The sequence below is a fragment of the Pygoscelis adeliae genome, unplaced genomic scaffold (genome assembly GCF_000699105.1).
Source record: "Pygoscelis adeliae isolate BGI_AS28 unplaced genomic scaffold, ASM69910v1 Scaffold130, whole genome shotgun sequence".
NCBI lineage: Eukaryota > Metazoa > Chordata > Aves > Sphenisciformes > Spheniscidae > Pygoscelis > Pygoscelis adeliae.
The window spans coordinates 3,197,476-3,218,181 of NW_008824031.1; the positions used below are offsets into that span (position 1 = coordinate 3,197,476).

The following is a 20,706-nucleotide window of genomic DNA, read 5'->3' on the forward strand; positions in this document are numbered from 1 at the left end:
AAGCTCCTCCCAGTTCACATGTGCACGTTTTGTTTCTATCATCCCACACACCTTCTCCTGTTCCAAACTACCTTAGTGAAAACTGAGCGTCCACCCAGAATCAGAACAAACATCTCAACCTCTCCCTCACCATTGTTCTCTGGCTGGAAACAAAGAGAAGTCAGCATGACATCTGTCAGTTCTCCTCTTACTCCCATTTCCTGATCTCCCCAGTGTAAACTCCTTGGCTGATCAATGTTTTTCCCCACCTTACAAGTGCCTGCCCTTTGCTGCCCTTGTTAGGCTAGGCCCGCAGCCTTCTTCCTTGCAAACTTCTCCCCTTTCAGTAGGGGAAACTTCCAGGTGATTTCTCCATCTTTTATAAAAGTTCAGACCTCCTGTATGCTACTGTCCTCAGGGTTTCCCTTCTTGATGACTTCAGAAACTAGTTCCCTTAGTGTTTTACAGTAATTCTCTCCCTAGCCCTTCTGCAGCAAAAGCAAACCATTCCTTTACCACTGATCAGCACGCCCTTTGCTGAGTGTTGGGGGGTGTTTTTTGTTTTGTTTTTGTTGGGGGGAGGGGGTGTTGTGTTTGTTTTTACACACACGCACATTTTGTTTACTGTTTACTAAAAGCAAGACCAGAAGTTACATTTGCTCTTATTAGTTCAAAGATGATTTGGGTGGATAAGCCAGAGCATGGTTTAGAGCGGAATGAGATAATAGGTTTGATACCCAGTTCTCTCTCAAACATCACACTATCTTTCAGACTGGAAGTTGGTTTAGGAAATAAAATCCACACTTATACTGTTACTTCATAAAGCTGGTACTTGGGGATTAGATTAAGATCTCGGCACAAACAGCATCAACACTGAACTCTTCCCTTTCAGCCTGAACTCCAGCTCATATCGCATCCTGCAAGGCAGCTCCTATCCTAGGGGAACTGTTACTTCATAAAGCGCTTGTTCTTGGGGATTAGATTAAGATCTCGGCACAAACAGCATCAACACTGAACTCTTCCCTTTCAGCCTGAACTCCAGCTCATATCGCATCCTGCAAGGCAGCTCCTATCCTAGGGGAGAAGTGCTCGCTGCTGCTGTGCTGTTCGTACTCCACAGCTTGCAGAGATGGGAAAGGCCTGAAAGACACATGCACGTGTTCTGGAAACTAAGGTTTCCCCATTACACATATTCCCATCCTTAGTTAAGGTCCAAAGCTTAATTAAGGCCAGACCTTGAAGTCCACAGTAGTTGCTGGAGTGCTGATGTCTTAAGACTTCAACACTGGAAGTTATCAGATACCAGTTTGTTTATGTAGGAAACAGGCTATCAGGAATACTAAATACCAGCATTAATTCAACACTGCATTCCCATTTACAAATACATACCATTACTAGGTAGAAATGTAGCACTTGTGTTTTTAAGAACAGTAGCATTACCACTGCTTTACCTTTGCTTCTGGACTCCTCAGGAGATTCCTCAGGTACGTGTTTGGGCAGAGGAAGTCCCTGTTTCCTCACCTGCTTATGCTCCCTGATTGAAAGGAGGGGAAGTTCCTTCTTTTTTATTTGTTTCTCTCTGCTTTCCTTTGGGGTTGGGGGGCACATGGGCAGGAAGGGCTGCTTTGTATTGAAGGTTAAGGGCTGAAAGATCTTCGAGTCAAACGTCTCCACTAAAAAAGCGGATCACTACCTTACAATACTGATTCTCCACCACCAGGAAAATTACAAGGATGCCTTCCAGTAAGGAAACACCCTCAACTCTTAAAAATGCTGTCTGTGCTTCCAAACCCCAAGCCCGTGTCCCTCCCCACCCCCCTTGCTTTACGATATAGAAAGGCATGACTAATTCCTGCCCTCCATACACTACAGCATTGGAAACCACCAGAGTATCTTGCTGTATTAGTTCTGCTGCATTTAACACGTGCGCAAAGCAGAAAACTTCTTGTCATTTGTCCTGTGCTAACACCCAGACTCACAAAGTGCTGCCGGTACCCTACCTGTTGAATGTAACAAGACAACTCAAAGCAGTTTTCCCCTAACTGCCCTGTAACGTCTTATCTGTGCTTCTGCATTTAGTGCTTAGTTGCAGCCAGCACGTGAAGACAGAAAATATTGCCTTCCTGAAAATCCCAAGGTTCAACCCCAGTGCAAAATTTCCTGCCATTTTGAGCACCTGTGATAGCAACATCTACACACTGCTAAGCTTCAAGGGTAAGAGTCGCCTTTTCCCATGTATTTTAAATGCATTTCTTTCATTGCAGGACAAAGATGACGACCTTGTTAAGTTGTACAGCCAAGTGCTAGCCCTTTGCATGCAGATGACAGCAGTTTATTCTTCGGGTCCTCATTACAATAGCCATGACACTGTCAGCTAGTCTCCATCCATAACCTACGAGCTAGACTCCGGCTCCACCCGCTCAAGACCAGCCAGCATCCCAGTCCCACCGCTTCCCAAACACGAGAGCGATCTCGCGACAGCGCTGCCCGTTGGCTGAAGGCGATGCCCGTGCCAGCAGGACTGCGGAGAGCGCGGCTGCGCGGCCAGGGGAAGGAGTATGCCGCACCATCAGAAAAGGAGCGGTGGTCTCTCCAGGGCCACTGGCATGGATTGCACCAGGCAGCTCCAGCTGGTAGCACCGTACTAAAGGCTGCTGGAGTTTTCCCAAGAGACTGGGACTCTGCCCACCGACTCCAGCAGCAGTCAACCTGCCCTCCAATGACACCTACATGTGGACGATGCAATACAGGAAGGGGCAAGCCCCGGTCGGTTCTCCTGACCAAAATCTGAAAGGTAGTGGATCGATTACATTTCAGAACCACATTCTACATCAATAACATTTTACTACATATTTTATTACATCAATGGCTTGAAAAAGTTTTATTTGATGTCAGCAAACATTGGAAATCATAGAAAAATGAATTATGTAGAATTTCACAAAGGAATTTACCCCACTATAATTCCTCATACAGTAAAATAATTCAAAACCAAATGTTACTTTTCAGTGGCTAAGCAATTTTATAATGCTATGAACATTCATCACAGTAAGTGTGCTGAATAATAGAAAACAGGCAAAAAAGACATTTAAAATATTACTTACAACAGCATTATTACAACATACTTTCTTTAAAATCCCAACGAGTATTTTATCACTTCAAAAGCTATACAGCATTTCCATTATATTTGCAAACTTAACCTTATACATCTTTTAAAATCTTGAAAAAACTTCTTTTAAGCAATCTATAAGCAGTTAACAAAATTGATAAAATCTACATAATGGAATACTATACACTCCAGTATAAATTTTATTTTAAGAGAATATGAATGTAAACACTCATTATTATACAACATGCATAGACTATACTGACCTTCCATCTTCTGAACTGTAACTTTCACTGCAATTGTGCTTTACTATCAACAGGAAAAGCTGCATTAATCCAGGGAGTGGCAGAAAGTATTTGCTTTAGGGGCATTGCACAAGATCACTAGACTTTGACTTGCTGAAGACAAGCTGGAGCTAATAAAAATAATTTTTCTGGTTTGTTTTTTTTTATTTTTTTTTTTTGTTAAGAGTAAATAATAGGCCACTCATCGCTGAATGGGCTATGCATAATTTTATGCAGATTTGAAAAAACGCATTATCAGAAAAATCTCCTAGGATATTTTTGCGCTTCATTGACTTGGAGATTTATGTTCACAAATCCAGTGATCAAGTTAGTGTAATGCACTGTTTGGCTCATATTTGGTGTGCAAGAATACCAACAGCATATTAGCGATTTAGAGAATAAAAACTGAAATTTAAAGTGACAATGAGCATATTTTAATACATAATGTTTCAGATGCATTTGTACAGGAAAGAAAAATGTTTGTCAGGACATTGCTTTAAGAGAGTAAGAGTTTCACTCTTATATTAACTATTAAAAAAGTGTTCTAGTGGATATTTATGGGGTCTTCCTGGTTGCAAACTTGTAAAAATATATTAAGAATTCATTATCCCCATTGGTATTAAATATATCAAGACACAACCATTGTGGTTGCACTACCAGTTATGGCTACTATGGTCTTAAGCATCTGATTGTACATTGTTGCTATATTGTTAAGCACAACTGAGGCATGTATTTTTTTTCCCTTGGTTATAAGATTATATTACAAAAATTGATCACTGTTTCAAACCAGTTAAACACGAATATTCAAGTAACAAGGTTGTTTTAATGGATAAGCGAAAAAAGAAGTTACCTAGCACTTTACACAACTACATAAAAATTAAATAGAACAAATGAAATTTGTTTATGCATATGCAATACACTTTTATATCTTTAAGATTTCTAAAACTAAAACTTAAACTATCATTTTCTTTAACGATACCATATTTTGCACAATAACTTATACTTAGGAGAAATAATTTCCCATTTTCCACAAAATATATATAATTATGACATTCACATTGATAGTTTAAGAAACAAAATTTAAGTGACTATTCTATCTTATGCAGTTATCTTTGTGGACCCTTCTAATCAGAATGCAACCAGTTGATGTATCTAATGCTTGACCCATTTAAAAAAGAAAGAGAGGGTCTTCACCTAAACAAGACCAAACCATTTAAACTTTCAAAAGCTAAAATGATTTTATCGCATTTAAAAACATAGTTAAAGAGAATGTAAAAAACTAAACGTTTAAAATACAGTGCTATTATATTGTATGTATCAACTACAATAAGATAGCAGTCAACTGAAAAGTAATTAAACAACTTTTTTCTTCCTAATATCATGAATTATACATGTTTCCCCCTACCCCTTGGGGATGAAGCCAAAACACAACTTTTCTGATCATAAGGATGGACAGATTTGAGGGCAAAAACCGATGAGAAGTCTTCACAGGTAACTTAACTCGCCAGCAAAAGCCTCTCCTGAGGAGTTTCACCAGCTGGGATGCAAGCTCATACAACCCTCACACTGGCGAGGACCTGCCTCCATGCACTGGTACCAGCAGGAGGTTTAATACTAGAGTATTTCTAACGAGCGGCATTGCTTTACACCAGAACTGTCAGCTGAATTCACAGTGCTATTTGCCTGTCTTTAATCCTAATTCACACTGGCTAACAACTAGTGTCTTTTCCCACAAGAGACTCCCAACTCCAACTGGCACAGGACTGAAGGAACGTCTGCAGGGCCACCATCAGAGCTGCCAGTTCATATCAACAGCTGTAGAGACACTGCCACAAACTTGGGATTACACGCTTCCAATATAGAGGATAGGGAATAGCTCCTTTCCATCCTCCCATCACCTCAGCAGATCTCTCTGGAGGTACCAGAATGAAACTGCTCAGAACCAGCTGCAAAGTAGCCAAAACAGGCCCTTTTCGGGCTCCACACTCTAGCTTGCCCTAAGAAATGCCTATTTGCTCCTTCGCCTGTGTGATGTTGCTCGATTTCTGATGTTGAATTACTTTCCTCACACACGGCCCAAGGAGAAGACCACCTCAGCAATACATGAGCCTACCTCCCTGCCTTTCCTTGGGTTGTGTTTACACTGCATGAGGTGCAGTCACAGCTGGCTCTGTTAGCCAGCTGACATTAGCCTACCTCGTTTAGGTACAGAGAACAGAGCCATCACAGCACACAACACGGCACAGCCCAGCAGCTCAAACATCAGCACCAAGTTTGGGGCTAGACTCCGAGCTGCAGCACCTCAGCTGCAGGCCAGGACATGGACTAGCTCATTTCAGGTTGTGTTAAGGGAGGCTGGTGCCGTACATTGCTGTGTGCCATCTTGGCTTGAACCCTCTGTAGAGAAAGAGAGGCAACGAAGGTCCTTTTCTCCACTTGCAAAGACAGCTGGTGGTTTCTTCCAACATCATTAAATTAACCATTTTTAAATGCTTTGTGACTAGTGTTATTTTGCAGCTTTCCAGTGGACAAGAAGTAATACTGCTGCTTCTAGCTTCTCTGAAGACTGTCTGCTTGGCAGTCAGCAACTACCTTGTTCAAGGTGCAAAGTCCTCATACAGGACTTTCAAGAACAGCTCCAGTTCAAGCCAGCTGGATAGGCCAAAGCACAGGTCATCCGAACAGAGGGCTGGGGATTTGAAAGCTGCATGCACCAAGTATTTGGAAAAGCACCTCTTAGATTTTAAATTGCATATTTTGGTTCAGAACATGAAAGCGATGTGTGCTTCAGAAGGGTTAAAATGGCCAATGAAATTAACCCAGTTCTTCTCCATTAAACTTCTGAGAGACTAAAAACTACCTGAAGGTTCAACTTTGTGCTCCAACCCTCTTCCAGACTTCCAGTGGGAGAAGTAGTTTGATGTCTTTGGCAAACAGCGCTCTGAAGAGAAATGAGACACTGGGACAGAAAGTGACCTATGGTAGCCAAATGTAAAAAGGCACATATTCCAAAAGGAGAGGCACCAGAGAAAGTTGTTTTGACTTAATCCCGCAGAGGATCAGGAAAAAGAAAGTTGTGTAGCACGCATTTAACAAGTTACAATGCAAATGCTGAATGCCAGGGGTTAAATAGCGTATCAAACAGTTTCAGGTTACGTATTCCCTTTTGCACTAAATAAAAGCCATTAAAATATACAGGAATAAAATGCTCAATTAGGGAGCTTTCTATGAAGCAAGAACACACAAATACAGTGGAAAGAATTGCACAAACCAGAAGTGTAATGGGTTACGTTTACAACCTTGGACTGACCAAACCTTAGAAATAACATTTCCTATCACTTTGCATTATTCAAGATTGCTTGTTAACATGCCCTGTCATTTCAGAACAAACCTGACACCACTGGCACGTGCACAGGCCTCTCCTTTATAGAAAGCTCGCTAATAATAGTGTCATCGTAAGAATACACAGGAAGCGGAGACCACAAGGCCATGCAGCAATATGTACTTATACCCTACGGACCAAGTATTATAAGAACTCCTAATGTGTAGAGTTACTGTGGGGCTGCTAAGGAGCTCCTTGTTTTGCAGGTTGGTCAAAATTTACAGACAGGTGTTACTGGTTCTAGAAATCCCCATGCTTAAGCAGGACATTGATGAAATGGAGAGCTGAGCTACCTGGGTGCTTTTGAAAGAAAGTGGAGGCAGTATGGAGGAATGAGGGGAGATTAAGGCAGATGTAGCACAGGACTGGAAGCGTTTGCCTTTTTTTGGTAATAGCTGCTTGTCCACAGATATGATGCAGATGGCTGTCTGAGGTTTGCTAATACCTGATATCCTGGATAACACAGTAGTCAACACAAATTGTTCTAGGCTACAGCACCTTCTCACGAAGCAGATGCATATCTGACATCAAGAACAGAAGTAGCCTGGAGGGAAGGGGGAGGGGGGAGAAAAAGGAGATGTTTAGTTTAAAAATGAATACACATAGGCTTTCTTGCATCTCCAAACTTCACCCCAGATCCACGGTACTGAAAGCGACAAAACAGACAGCCCTGGCACATGGGAGGAATCACAGCAGCTTCCCATATTCTGAGCCACACTGGGATTTGTTGGGAGTGTAAACATACAAGAATTAAGCCTGGAGTTGAGGCTGCTTTATAATCAGCAGTCTCACCTCCCTTCTTAAAAAAAGAAAACAAAACAAAAAAAGGAACCACGGCCACTTGCTATAAAAACACACTGAAGGGGAAAGCCCAGAGCAGTCAGAGGGCTGACGAAGCTTTTACGAAGCTGGCAGCCAGGCAGACAAGGCATGCCAGGGAAGAAAGCACCCGAGGGACTTCAGTGTTAGGCCAGCAAAGTCTTCTCCTGGCTACTGCTGACTGAGTGCACCTGACTTGACCAGTCGCCTGTGCAAGTGCTCTCAAGAGCAGGCACCAGCCGCATGGTACTGCGCAGCTCAGGAGGGACCAGGAACCCCCCTCCCAGCCCATATAGATCACTTATGTGATAATCCCAATGACACTTCACTTTGCCCCCAGAACTGCTCAGACAGGCACCCAGTCAGCACTGTGGTTACGTTACCTCTGAAGGCAGCATCATCTCATTTATAGCCAGCCTGAGAGGCAGTGTCTGATGTGCTCAGAGTGCACGGTGGCCATTAGACGTCCATGGCGTGATACCCTTGTGTCCCTTCCTTGTGCATTTTTATAAAAAGCTGCAGGCTTGGTAGTTAAAATCCCCTCCATGCTGCCAGCACCCTCCTCCTCCCAGCTGTGACACATCAGTTCCTACTGTCCAGAATAGGCTTCATCAAGAACCACAAGCCACACTGTGCTAGTGTAAAGGCACACATGGTATGTCACAGCTGGCAGGTCACGGCCACCCTGCCTGGCTCCTGCCTGTGTCAGCCTGGTGCAGGCAGGCTCTGCCCTCATCCCTTACTATACTGCAGGGCACAGGGAACTGCCCGACTCTCACAATAGCTGCCTTTTCTCTAGGCTTTGCAACTATTCCCACCAGCCTATTGTTTTGTTCCCCTTTCCACCACTCAACACTTGCTCAGCTCCAGCCTGGGCACTCTCCATCACTAGTTTGGGGATCACGACTGCTGCTCCACCAGTCATTTCACCAGACCTTGCTGTCATGCCTCCACTCTTCCTCCTCCTCCTCTGCTAACTTGTCTGGGATCCTCACTGCTCCAGTGTCCATACACTTGGACACATCAGCACAATCCAGTTCCTGCTGCAACCATTCTCTTCCTATCTCAAGTGAGACTCCCCTTTTTTGACTGTAACTTTCAGGAGCAAGGGTTTATTTGAAGCCAGGAAGAATCTCAGAGGGCTCAGAGAAGAAAAGTTCTGCACTGCCAACAGATACAACTCTACTGGTCACAGGAAAAGGCAGTGACACAAGCCACCTGTCTTTCAAATGGGTGGCTACGTGCTAGTACCATTGCTTCTTTGCTCCACCTCTCAATTCTGGAAGAATGGGACAGTTTCACTCACACCCTTCTGAGAAGGCAAGTTTTTTGAGTTTGGTTTTGTTCATCTGTCATACCTTTGGACCTAGTCCCCATATATAAGCATCTTTGAATAACACATTATTGGGATTTGTGAAGCAATGAAGTTCTGCTCTCTGAATGTCTGAATGGCAACATACAAGTGAGTCAACCATAATCAGGGCAACAAAAATATACAGTACACTGAGAAGTCTTTAGTTCATGTGAGACCAAAATTCACCTTATGCTGTTGACTGTGCTTGCATTTAGAAGATACAGCTTTTGTGTCAAGCTGTCTTATAAAATTAGGCCAAAGGGAGTCCTAGACCAGAATTTTTAACATGCAAACCTCTAGCGGGGTTTTCTTTTGCAAGACTGTGTTAATATTACATTTTTGTAATTAACTTTCACATTTAAACACTCTACAGTCTCTTAGTTAACTTTAAACACACATTGTCTTTGGAGAAGTGTTAACTCCGTGAAGCTCCATCAAGGAGAGGCTGTTCCTAGAATTTCTGTCTTCACAGAAACTTTGCCTCTAGGTAATTCCAGAGTGAACAGTTTCACGCACTCGCCTTGTTTATAGCTTTCTTCCCTTCCCCTAAGTGAAACCACTCCATCGTCAAAAATAAAAGAGCGAGCTCTGCCTCAGAAGACTGTACGGTCCCACAAAGCCAAACCTAGAACAGCTTAGAGAACTGAGTGCAGGGAAAACATCCAAGTGAGATAAAGATGTATGGGGTTTCAGCAGCAAGAGGCACTAAAATGTCCATGTGCTGAGGAGATACAGATACTGTCAGAGGGCTGCAAATTAACTGTTCTCTTTCCACTTTCATGTATGTCTGGAATTCCCAATTCCCAAAATCAGTACTGGAATCTGCATATCCAGAGGAAGTAAAATATGTTCAGTTTGAAGATTGTCAAAAATGGCTTTTGCAAAAAGTATATATATACACATCTATCTGATCTGAGCTCAGATTGGGAATTTTATGCGATTTTTAAATTGGATTTACCTCGTCTTCCTCTTCGGACATTTTAGTGGAATTATCAGGGGATTTTACAGGCTTCTGGCTATTGGTTCCATTTGTCTCCTCTTTGCCATGCTCTGCCTCCCACTCCTGTAGAACTTCATCTATGTTGAAACGACGTCGATAATTTACAAAAAAGTTTTTCACTTGCACCACAGATTTGTTTCCAATCACATCAGAGATTGCCTGAAAGTCTCGGCCGTATTTCCTGATTGCTAAAAGCAACAAAAGGAAAAACAAAAGCAACGTGTTATTTCCACAAAGACCACAAATCAGGCTCAAGTCACAGTATAAGGATCCGAAGCTGAACTTCTGTCAAGGTTTCAGGCCTTTCTCAGATTAATCCAGGGGAAAAGAAAAAAGTCTAAACTGGGCAAGAGATGCAGTTAAGACTAGCCCTGGAGAAGAGAAGAAAATAGAAATGTTGTAAAGATGGGCAGAGCCAAATCTAGAAGACCTGTGTAAAAATGCCTGTACTACCTGAGAAGTTACACAGGCAAAGAGCATAGCAGTGACTCCGGTAGAGTTTCACTTTCTGAAAGCTTGGACAAGCAGAGATTATTTGCAAACATTCATATGGTGCAATTTATACTGCCCAGGGAAGGGAAGGGGGGATATTGTTTCCTTGTTCAATTCTGTTCTTTGGGCATTAGTACACAGCAATGCCAGAACCCTTCATTAGCCACTGAAGGGAAACACAGCTCTGAAATGCAGCAGTTTTGATTATCACCGACTGAAGTACAAATAGACTTGTAGTGCCATACCTTGCACAGCAAGAAGCTGCTCATCTGTGGTCCAACGTGCATTAAATTTCTGAACGACCTAGACATCAAAAAAAAATTAGGTAACTTCATTTACATAAGCAACAGCTTTCCCTTGTATCTGAGCTCATGAAAACCTCACAAAAACACAACAAGGAATTAGCTGTTGTCAAACTATATCATTCCTTTAGTAGCAACGTTTTCAACAAAGAACTGCGTATGGCATCCATTCAGTTAACTGTGATATACACTGCGTCTGTAAGTCATGGTAATACAAGAAGATAGGGAATGGTCTGAGCAGATAACCAAGAGCCACTCTCTTCCAAAGCACCTACTTGTTTTTATCACAGACACCCTCTGTAATCTTCGTCAAATTATTTCCAGCATGAGGTACCAGAGTTGGAAGGAAAACAGCAAAAGCACCAAGTGCCAAGAGAAAGATGGGCCATTAACATCCTCTCCTACATTTCTCAGTATTTAGAGCAAAGCAACTACCTCTCTCAGAAGGGCATATGGATACAACACTGACAAAACATGGTGTATCTGGGATACCTGTACTTCTGTTAGAATCCACTTTCACATGTTAAACACTGCTCTTACTTTCTTCTCATCTCCCATTTCCATTACACAACAACAGTGAATATGGTAATGGTCTTGATTCACACTGACAACTAATAGGACATTGTTCCTAGTTTACTGGCAACGCAAATAGCCCTATATAGTTTCTATATAAACATAGATTAGCATTTATCTCCACAATAAACAAGGGTCAGAAAATGATCCTACCTCTGGAAGTCTGTATTGTTCTATACCACCTTCAAGTTTTTCTTTGAGCGCACTGTTTGTCTGTTTGATATTCTGAATCTGAAAAGAAAGTTTCATCCCTTTAAACAAGGATATTAAAAAAAAAAAAATCTTTGGTCAAGCCTTCTTCCCGCTGCCCCGGCAGGAACCCCACAAGCTCAGCATTCTAGTTTTTCTCACAACCTCCCTTTTCCAAAAAGAAGGTTTGTTATACTGTAATAAAGGAATGCAGGAGCAGCTGGCACATCAGGAGATCCCATTTAATTTATTCTATCCTGTCTGCAAGTTATTTGGAGCAAGAACTGCCCCAACTTCCAGGTCTGTATAAAGCCCAGCATAACACAACACACCCTGTTCACAGCAAGTAATGAATCAAAGACTGGTAGAGAGCTCCGCTTCTCCCAGAGTGCCAAGAAAAAGGCTTCAGGCCAAAATACCAATTCTATTAAGTTTAATAAAGAGCTTGAGCCAGATCTCTTCTTTAAAAAGTGAAAATGTTCAGATCTAGGAAACAGACTCATGTAGTATAAACCTGTCTTTACTAACAGATATTTGAAAAACATTGGTTTAAAAGGGAGATCCATCAGCGAATCAAAAAAGGTACGTAGGAAAGTTTGTATGATGCCTGTCTAAAAGAATAAAACAAACATATCTGCCTGTTCCAAAAGTGCCATATGAAAAGGCAAAGAAAACTGACTGCTGCAGATGGAAATCAGATACTGCTGAAACCAATGTCATCTGAAGGAAGTTCATAGTTAAAACATAAGGAACTCTGAACTGCAAGAAACACTAAGTGCCAACAAATGTTCCTTCAAGTCAGTGCTATGGACTCTTCCTTGCTTCACTTTAGGTATAAAGTAGGCTTGCCCATAGAACTAAAACATCAGAGACATAAAACACAGGGCTGCATTGGTTTATAGCACATGGCTAGCAGCTTGTCACTTAAGCCACATAATGACGTGCATCATCACTGTCAAGCTACAAATTCCTGTGAACTTTGCAGACTGTGACAGGCACTACCACCAAAAATAGCAGTTATTCTTGAACAATCCCATCCATACCTGTCGTTTGATTGAGACTAATTCCATGTCCAATTGTCTGAGTACAGTGGTAGCAGCTGTCGCATTGGCAGAAACGGCCTCCACATCTTCTTGGGAAAGGAACATTCCTTTGGGAGGTTTCCTCTTCGCTCTGTTTTTGGCCTGCGTACTGTGCTTCTCCTTCTTCACCTGAGGAACGGTTTCAGCAGGTGGCACCTGGCAAACAGCAGTCATTTTACAAAACTAAATGATCTTTAAAGGTCCCTTCCAACTCAAACCATTTTGTGATTCTATGACTTCTAGCCATCGTCAAAGGTTGGAGAATGAAAAAGGTAGCTTGCAGACAGGAAGACATTTTTTGCTTTAAGTGGCACGTCATACAAACACTGTCTTACACAAATCTCTCCTTTCGTCTAGGCAGCTTTCAATGTTTACAGAGATACTGGTTGTCTTCTCTGCCCATTTTCATTTTGGGAGACAGATGCCCAATTTTCCAGCAGTTAAATATTCTGGTTATTTTCAAACACTCCAAAACCTCTCTTCTCACTTTCATCACCAGGCCTGAACACGCCAGTTTAACTGAACACCAGAAGGAAACAAAGTGGAGTTTGGAGACAGGGGAAGAACACAATTAGAAGAGTTTACAGATACTTTTTCTTCTACATGTCAGACAGGAGAAGCAATAAACCAAATTTATTTAAAGGCTAAGGATAAAGGAGTGAGGTGACTACAAAGTAATTCCAAGGAACTGCGTAACGATCTAAGAAGCCAAGTTTTCTTGCATAGCACTGATATATCAACTGTTCCATTAAACTGATGCAGTTTTGCCCACAAATAAAATTTAAGTCTCTTTTGGAAAGGGGAATATTACACACACCACTAATTATTTTTATGCGTTCTGTCTAAAGCAAAGAATTAGGCGCACGCCTCTGACAGGTAGATTAGCTAAGACACTATACTACAGATCCTTCAAGAGCACATCTGATTCTCTAATACTAAAACCATTTGTTCCAGAAGTTATTTTCAACAAGCAACTCATACCCAAGATTTATTACCCAGTGGCTGGAGCCTGGCCAAGAACACAGAAGTGAAGAAGGGTGGCGGGGAGGGAAAAAGCAGAGAGGGGAGGCCACACATCTGAAATCCTCTAGTTGATCACTGCCAGCTTTAAGCACATTGGCTTCACTTAGCACTATTGTTTCCCTCCTAATTTGCAGCTACATGTAGTTTCTACACAGTTTGAGGCATTTGCTTATTAGTGAGCATAAAAATGCTCACATTCAAACCCACACGAGGCTGAGCACAAAGCCCCACGTAAGCATGAGGCTCTGCTTCCCAAAGACTGGAGGACCCCAGCACAGCTGCCAGCAGATAAAAGCTTGCACCCTCTTCATGGGCTCAACGGCCAGAGCCACATAGGAGCACTAATGTGGACAATGGCCTGTTCTCAATTTTTTTCTTCCCTCCTTTAGTGCAAAGGACTCCTTCATGAGAGACAGTGCCTAAGGCAAGCCCAGGAGCAAGAGATAACTATTGCTGTTGCAGGATGGATACCCTATTTCTTTTTGCAGAAGGGAGTGGGGAGCAGAAGAAAACAGACCAGTTTAGCTATGTACAAGTGAGGTAAGCTCTGCACTCCGCTTCAGAAACGAGCACTTTGATAACTGAGCTGGGTAAATTATTCAACATAGATGAAATAGGAATAAATCTGAAATGTCTATCCACATACAGAATTTCACGGGATCATGCGGTAATGCCTCACAACAGGTTCAGGCTGTAGGTTGACTAACACGCAAAGCCTGCAGTGCAAATACCCCAGAAGCCTCAACATTAAGGAAAAAAGAATTCAAATGATTGTTTCACACAGTTCAAAGAATGTGAAGCTTTTGTGTTGTGGACAAGAAGCCAGAGCTCCAGCAGAACAGTTTTTGACAGCTCCAAATGCCTCTAGGCCCTGGTGATATTGCACAGGCTCTGAAAATTTGAACATCTACCCTATCTTGGAAACTCTTGCTTTCCTGGCCACACACATCTCTCTGTACAATTAAATCAATTCAGGAAAACCAGAGAGAATTAAAATGCAGGGATTTAGCAGTGCTTCTCTGTTTATTTAGATACCGCCACTGCTATCCAGCACACTTCAGTCTTAAAACCCCTTAATACAAACAAGGTTCCCTTCCTCAGATTTCATGGTGTAAAAAGAGAAGACCAAGCTGTCTCAAGCCATGTAAAAGCAGAGGATGAAGTGGGAGGCATTTCCAGGAATAGGGAAGATGTGGAGAAAGCAGCTCTAGTTCATGACCTCAGCATTATGGAGTCACTATCTGAGGAAACCTGAACAGTTGCACTAACACTGAAAGTACTTAAAAAAAAAAAAAAAAGGGAAGATTTCCCCTTCCAATGACCCTCAAAAGAGGAAACGGATGAGAGATTTCAGATACTCTGAGAAATCCCAGTACTACTCGGCAAGTCATACAGTAACCAACATGTCTCAGAGCTGGAAAAACCATCTCTGCGGGGTTAGGACAGGGAGGCTCTTTACAGTAAGAGTCCTGGGCTAGTGGTACATCACCACCCCTGCACGTCTGACCACGTCATTAAAAGAAACATAACGATCAAGAAAGAACTTATCCCCCTCCTGGATACCTGCTCTCTCAAGGCATTTTCAATCAGCCCCAGGCTCAGGTACTGCAAAATCAAATCAAATTAACTCTGAACAGGCTATGCGGGTTACCAGCTTCATTTTACCCACCAGTACATTCCCTGTCCAGAAAAGCCCTCTCAAGGCTACCCACCATTGCATACACAGCCAGACTGCACATGCTCCATGAGTTCCAGTGATCTCTTTCAGATCAGTTAGTGCACTGTGGCCTTTATTAGTGTGACAGGGAGGGCAGACAGCCTCCTCCCATACCAGACTCTACAAAAATGTCTTGATGGTAGCTATCAGCCATCTGCTCTGGTTTGGCCTTACAACAAAAGCAGCCAACTACCTTTCCCTCTTCTGCAGCAAGTTCAGAGCATGCCAGCATGGTAGGGAAGGAATCTCCACATCTTCCCTATTCCTGGTAATAAAGGGGACTGAAGGGAGCTCTCTTACAGATGCAAGCTTTCAAAGAGCTTAGAGAAATCTAAACTTGAAAGTTTATTAAAATAATGGGAAATGAGATGATAGTATTATTTACAAGACACACTGGAGAGTTGCGGTATGCAGCTGCAACTTAACCAAGTGAGAACCCTTCCAGTTTGCATGTTGCTGAGGTTTTTGAGAACTCAGCTTCTTGTAAGGGTGAACAGGAGTGGCTTCACATCCACTCTGCTGCTAGGAAGTCATCAGGGATGCCGCTTCCTTCACTGGAAGCAACAGCTAGGCTTTTCTGGAAAGTCTAGAGAGCACCCTGGCATGGGTGAAGAACAGACTAGAATGCTGTGATTTTTCAGTTATTTCCATTCAAAATAATTTTTTAGAGGAATTAATCTCACCAACAGTGACTGACAAAGCAGCTGCTCTAGGCCCTTGATTTTGCCTGTGTGCAATCATGTTTCTAAATAACTCTAGTGGTTTTTTCCTACATATACCCTTTTAAAAAAATAATTTAAAAAATTGAAAGAGAATGACTGTGGGAGAGAAATCAGGCTACAAGAAATCAGGAAAGGGAGCCACCTCAAGGAGATAAGGCCTTAGGGTAAACATCTTCCTGTAGTACTCACTCACACATACAACTCACACTGCTGCTGAACGGCAAGGCTGTTTTATTTAGTAACAGATAACCAGCAGGTTATACACATGAAAATAAAGTATACGCTTTCCTGTTAAGCATCACAGACTAGGTTTTCAAAACTGTTCTATTTGCATGGCTCTATTTTCATCTAGAACTGTATGCTCACTTAAAATGAAGTATTTGAAGTGAGGTGCAAGTACTACGTTTTAAATAGACAAAATATTACGTGCATAACAATAGGTTATTGTTACATATTTATGGCTCCTCTGCCAGACAAAATGAACTGGCCACACAAAAGCTCTCTCCTCTACTGTTCACCACTGTAGTTGCAATCCTGGTGCCACTGAAATCCTCAGTTTGGATTGCTGAGGATTTCAGTACATCAGGAATTTACCTTAGAATCTAAGGTGTAGATAAACACACTCTTGCTAGCCTACCTAGAACAGATTAAAGGACACATTTCCCCTCCACCAAGCCATCTCAGTGGGGACATAAGTGCTTCTACTCCATCTCCACACAGTTAGGTTGATTTAAACCATCACTGAAGGTGGTTCAAGCTAATACAGCCAACTCTGAATCAAAGAGACTAGAAACGTTCTGATAGTACATTATCATGGGATAGTAAAGTCTTAAGTTTTCCCAGCTCCATCCATAATAACTTATTTGTCTATACTTGTCTTGATCTAAGAATAATTCTGAAGACAATTCTTCTTTTCTTGTATGACAACTATACAAAGCACAAATAAAGAAGATTAAATACTGTCAGCTTCTACATGAAGTAGGTAGTAAGTAAACACTTTAATTTGTACAATAGTAAGAAAATAATTATACCTCCTTTTTGCTCTCCTTGTTTTGTTCAACTTCAATATCAATAGGGTTATTTCCATTTGCTTCCTCCATTTCATCCTCACTGGAAGACAAAAGCAAACAGTACTCTATCAGTTTGTGAGGCTCTCTTTTTCTATAAATAGCATGTTAAAAGAAATGCATGGATGCAATAGCAAGTCCAACGGGTTTCCTTAATTTATTCCCAGGGTGTTTTTTTAGAGGGTTGGGATGGTTTTTTTTGTTTTGGGTTTTTTGTTTATTTATTTTTGGTTTAAGTCAAGAAATTCTTAGTTGTAGAAATACTAGGGACCATGTCTTGTAAAGAATGACTTCTCAGTAGTGTACTTAAGCAAAATAAGTCTGCTCAGATGAAGGCAAGATGCATGAAATTGATTATACAAGTTATCTTTTAAAGAACATGGGACATTGAGCATTTTAACTTTAGCCAAACTGAGACAAGAACAAAGACTTAGAATTACAGCAAGTAGCTAAAACACAGATTTCATACAACTCCTTAACATTTAGCAAAACAGACATGCACAAGATGAACTCCCTCAAGAACAAGCATAAAAAATGTTTGAGGTTTTTTGTTTTGGGTTTTGTCTGTTTGGTTTTTTTTCAGTGACAGCCTCACATTTCATTCTCCCCTGGAAAAGAAACAGAGGTTATCAGTTACAGGATAATAATAGGCATGAAATTGGGGCCATATTGAAAGTGACCTTGGCACACCTGGCCAGTTTGGCTTCATTGGAATTTTAATCAGACATTAAATCGAATATATTTTCACCATTTAGAATTTTTGTACTGTACACAACTAAAGTTAATTGCACCATTTGGGATGATGCCCAGAAACAGAAGAAATAAGCTGACCTAATCAAAGCTTTTTTTTTCTTTTTCTTTTTTTTTAAATAAAAAAAAACCAACCCTATTTTGTCACATCAAACTTTGTAGCCTGGGACAAGGAACTTCAGCTGGTGCAGGTATGTCACAGCACCAGCGCAAGGCACAGCTGTGCAGAGAAACCCCAGCAGAAGCTGTGCTACACTGCTGGGGTGCTGGAGCCAGGTGGGGTGCGTTCACACAGAAGCAGGGGACAGCAGGCACAGCGGGTGCTAATGAACACGGCTGTGGTACCGGCACTCGCTCACAGCTGTCTCCCTGCTGCAGCGACGTCCTGTGCAGACAGAGCCTAAGGAGGAATGTACTGCTGAGTGGCTTGAGCTGGCATCAAAAAAAACATTACTGCATCCCTAAGCAGCTTGGCTCCCCAGCTGATTCACAAGATATTTAGTTTGTGTAATCACGGTTCCAGGGAATAAACTCACAAGCACCCCCTCCCAGAGCTGCATACACAAAGCCCCTCACATACAACTAAGAACAGCTACTGAAAACCTGGTCCCAAATGCACTGGGAGCTATTTTAGTGACAATCTGAGGGGTTGGGGAATTTCCCTGCCTAGCCACAGAAGAGATATAGCAGTATTGAGTGAGATACCTCAGACTGCCTCTTCTCTTAACCCCATCTCCAAAAGAGCTTCCTCGTGTTCTTACCTAGGTTCAGATCTCAGCCTTTCTGCAAAGGCCAAACCCCCATGGGCTTTGCTGTGCTCAGTTTGCCCTTCTATTCCAGCAAGTTCCATAGACATGAGCTAGATCAAAACCCACCCACTCATTTCTGCAGTTTTAGACACTGATCACTATTAACAGAAGAACATTTTTGAAGTTTTGCCAACACCCAATGGCACAATACAACCTCAAAATCCGGGCACCCCAAACTCACCCAGCCTTGCTTCCACGCCCCGCATGGATGCACTGACAAATCCTTCGGGGGTGTAGGGGTTTGAGTATTTTACATAACAAAGGGGAAGAAGGGAAATCAAACATCAAGCTGGTGTTTGGTGCTTAGCTTACTGCAGATGTAAACCAAATTACACATTTCCAATCCAGCTGCCTTCCTCAAAGGTTACAAAATTACAGCACGTGGCAGCCCATACAGTTCTTTCCCAATCACCAGATGGTCTGAGGTGCTGCTTTTCCCAGCAAACAGGCATAGGTACCAGTGAGGTGTATTTCCAAATTGTAGTAATTTCATTTATGAGCACAGAACAAAAATAAAGAGGTAGTATTAAAAGATCCTAAACTACATAGTACAAGACAAACACATACTCCTTATAAGAGATTTTTCCCTCCCCTCATAAATTAGTAGGAAAATCTAAAAAAAAAAAGCACAGGATACAGAAAAGGAAAAAAAAAAATCAAGACAGCCTTTGCAGAGAAGGGAAAAGAACAGAATGGAAAAAGAGACTCGGGTCAGAGAAAGCCAACCAAATACTGGACAAGTTAGCTGGTAGTATTCTCCCTGGCCCTGCCTGTTAAGCAAGCATTGTTGATCTAGTGGAGAGATGGGAGAGGTTGAGTGAGTCATTGGTGCAGTACGGCTCAACCCTGGGAACCCACTTCTTCCCCCTTCCCAAACAGGGCTCACTCATACCCACTGGAGCCAGCAAACAGCTCCCTGGCAAGTGCTAGAGCAGCAACTCCTTTGAGAGAAAAGCTTTTGCAGAATTTTGCCCAATTATGTTAGGAGTCTTCCAAAGCCAGGCACACCTCAAGTTTGGTCTGCAAAGACATTAACTGCATTTTAGAGCAGGTTGAGAAGGCACCTGCATCAAGCAGATAGAGTTGCTGCTGCTCAGAGGGGTTGGTTGTTTTTTTTTTTTCCCCAAACACACCTGAGGTCACCGCATTTCCGAGGCCCTGTCAGCTCCAGAACGAGGCAAAGTCACCAAGTGGCAGTTCAAACTGTACAGATACTTCTAGCAATACACACAAGGCCACTGGCTGACCTACCTTCAAGGGCTTGCATGGGTATCCAGGAGGGTGAACTTGCAGACATAGCTGCACAAGCAGGAGTCAAGCTCATCTGCTGAAGATCAGGGGCTAGTGACCTCCCAAACACCACCACCCTCACCCAAATCCTAATGCACCCAGCACTCCTTGGGACACCTCTGCCAGAGAACCCATCCCAGGTTCCCCTGTGCTACCCTCTTCTCAGTCACTCAAAAACACAGCCTTAACTTCATCTTTCTTAGGGAACAGAGCTTGGCCTGACAGCCTTATACTGGTAACAGTTTTCTAAGTAAAAGGCAGGGGGAGGGTCTGTGTGTGCACATACAGGCTGAGGGGTGCTGCACTGGAGCCTGTTCCCCGTCAGGTGCATGTTCTCACTCTACTGAGCATCACATGGAGGAAATAAAGGCAGATTTCTAGCTCTTTCATGACTTCCTTTTACTGTCCTGCTTATCAGCTTTTCTGGCTCTGCTGACAACAGTGCCAATCAGCTTGTAAACAGTTTTAATTTCATCTTCTCCACCCTCAAGCAGTATCAGAGAAAAAGCTTCTAGAGTGATAGGATGGTGACCACTGCACCAGAGGGCAATCAGGAATTGCACAGCATTGAAAAAGGGAGCACCCCTAATTGCCGACAGATTCCTTTTGGCTTTAAGCAAAGCAAAACATGCACAGCAGGGAAGAGGGGTGGGGAAAGAAGGTGTGGTACCAGGAAACATTTTGGGGAAAATCCTACATCTAGTTTCTTACAAGCTAACAGGAATCTCTGAGATAGTCTAAAGATACCAGTGTGTGTCAATACACAGCC

The 20,706-nt window shown here is 42.4% G+C and overlaps 1 protein-coding gene across 1 annotated transcript in view; it reads right to left on the minus strand.

Annotated features, from left to right (window-relative positions):
* Positions 1–2,839: 2,839 nt before the first annotated feature.
* The window catches only part of RCOR1 (REST corepressor 1), a 150,832-nt gene continuing 132,965 nt past the window's right edge, over positions 2,840–20,706 (minus strand). Inside the window, exons 6-11 of the mRNA XM_009328403.1 lie at positions 17,053–17,131; positions 12,521–12,715; positions 11,442–11,519; positions 10,659–10,716; positions 9,880–10,109; positions 2,840–7,292 (exon numbers count right to left, since the gene is read on the minus strand). Of these exons, the coding sequence (XP_009326678.1) occupies positions 7,251–7,292; positions 9,880–10,109; positions 10,659–10,716; positions 11,442–11,519; positions 12,521–12,715; positions 17,053–17,131 (682 nt within the window). The 3' untranslated portion in view covers positions 2,840–7,250. The remainder of the gene's footprint in view (positions 7,293–9,879; positions 10,110–10,658; positions 10,717–11,441; positions 11,520–12,520; positions 12,716–17,052; positions 17,132–20,706) is intronic.